The sequence below is a fragment of the Pygoscelis adeliae genome, unplaced genomic scaffold (assembly GCF_000699105.1).
Source record: "Pygoscelis adeliae isolate BGI_AS28 unplaced genomic scaffold, ASM69910v1 Scaffold284, whole genome shotgun sequence".
Taxonomy (NCBI): Eukaryota; Metazoa; Chordata; class Aves; order Sphenisciformes; family Spheniscidae; genus Pygoscelis; species Pygoscelis adeliae.
This window is the reverse complement of record NW_008824671.1, coordinates 32,397-32,899: the sequence shown is the minus strand read 5'-3', so window position 1 is coordinate 32,899 and position 503 is coordinate 32,397. Positions and strand designations below refer to the sequence as shown.

Genomic DNA, 503 nt, shown 5'->3' with positions numbered 1-503 from the left:
GGCCGGGAGGGGTCCCGGGGGGGAAGAAACCCCCCCCGGGGGCACCCCCCGCCACATCGCCTGGGGGCCAGGCAGCAAACATCCCTGGTTCGGAGCGAGAGACACGGGTGGAAACCAGCTCTGACTCGTCTGAAATCCTTCCTCGACTTCTCTTCTGGCCCTCGATGAGGGCTGCATCTCTGGGACGCATGAAGGGGCTGGGGATCTCAATGTTCAGGGTGCTGCCCTCTCTCCTGGCCCTGGACCTTTCCCTCACGTCCCAGTGTGAACCAGTCCTGACGCCGAGGATGTGGGACCGCTATCAGCAGCCCCAGGGCACTTGGGCAGCACTGGGCCAGGCTCCGCTCCTGGCCACCAAGCCACGTCCCTGCCCTCTCCCTGCAGGACGGAGCTCTGCTGCCCTGCCTGCATCAGCTTCTACCACTGGGTGATGGTGTTGGTCACCGGAGGCATTGCCATCGCTGCCATCGCCTCTCTGTGCTGCATCATGGTCTGGCCCATCC

General features: G+C 65.0%; 1 protein-coding gene across 1 annotated transcript in view; it reads left to right on the top strand.

Moving 5' to 3' along the window:
- The window catches only part of MFSD12 (major facilitator superfamily domain containing 12), a gene marked incomplete at its 3' end in the record, with an annotated part of 7,890 nt that extends 7,388 nt beyond the window's left edge, over positions 1-502 (top strand). Inside the window, exon 9 of the mRNA XM_009323004.1 lies at positions 385-502. Within this exon, the coding sequence (XP_009321279.1) occupies positions 385-502 (118 nt within the window). The remainder of the gene's footprint in view (positions 1-384) is intronic.
- Between the last annotated feature and the right edge of the window lies 1 nt (position 503).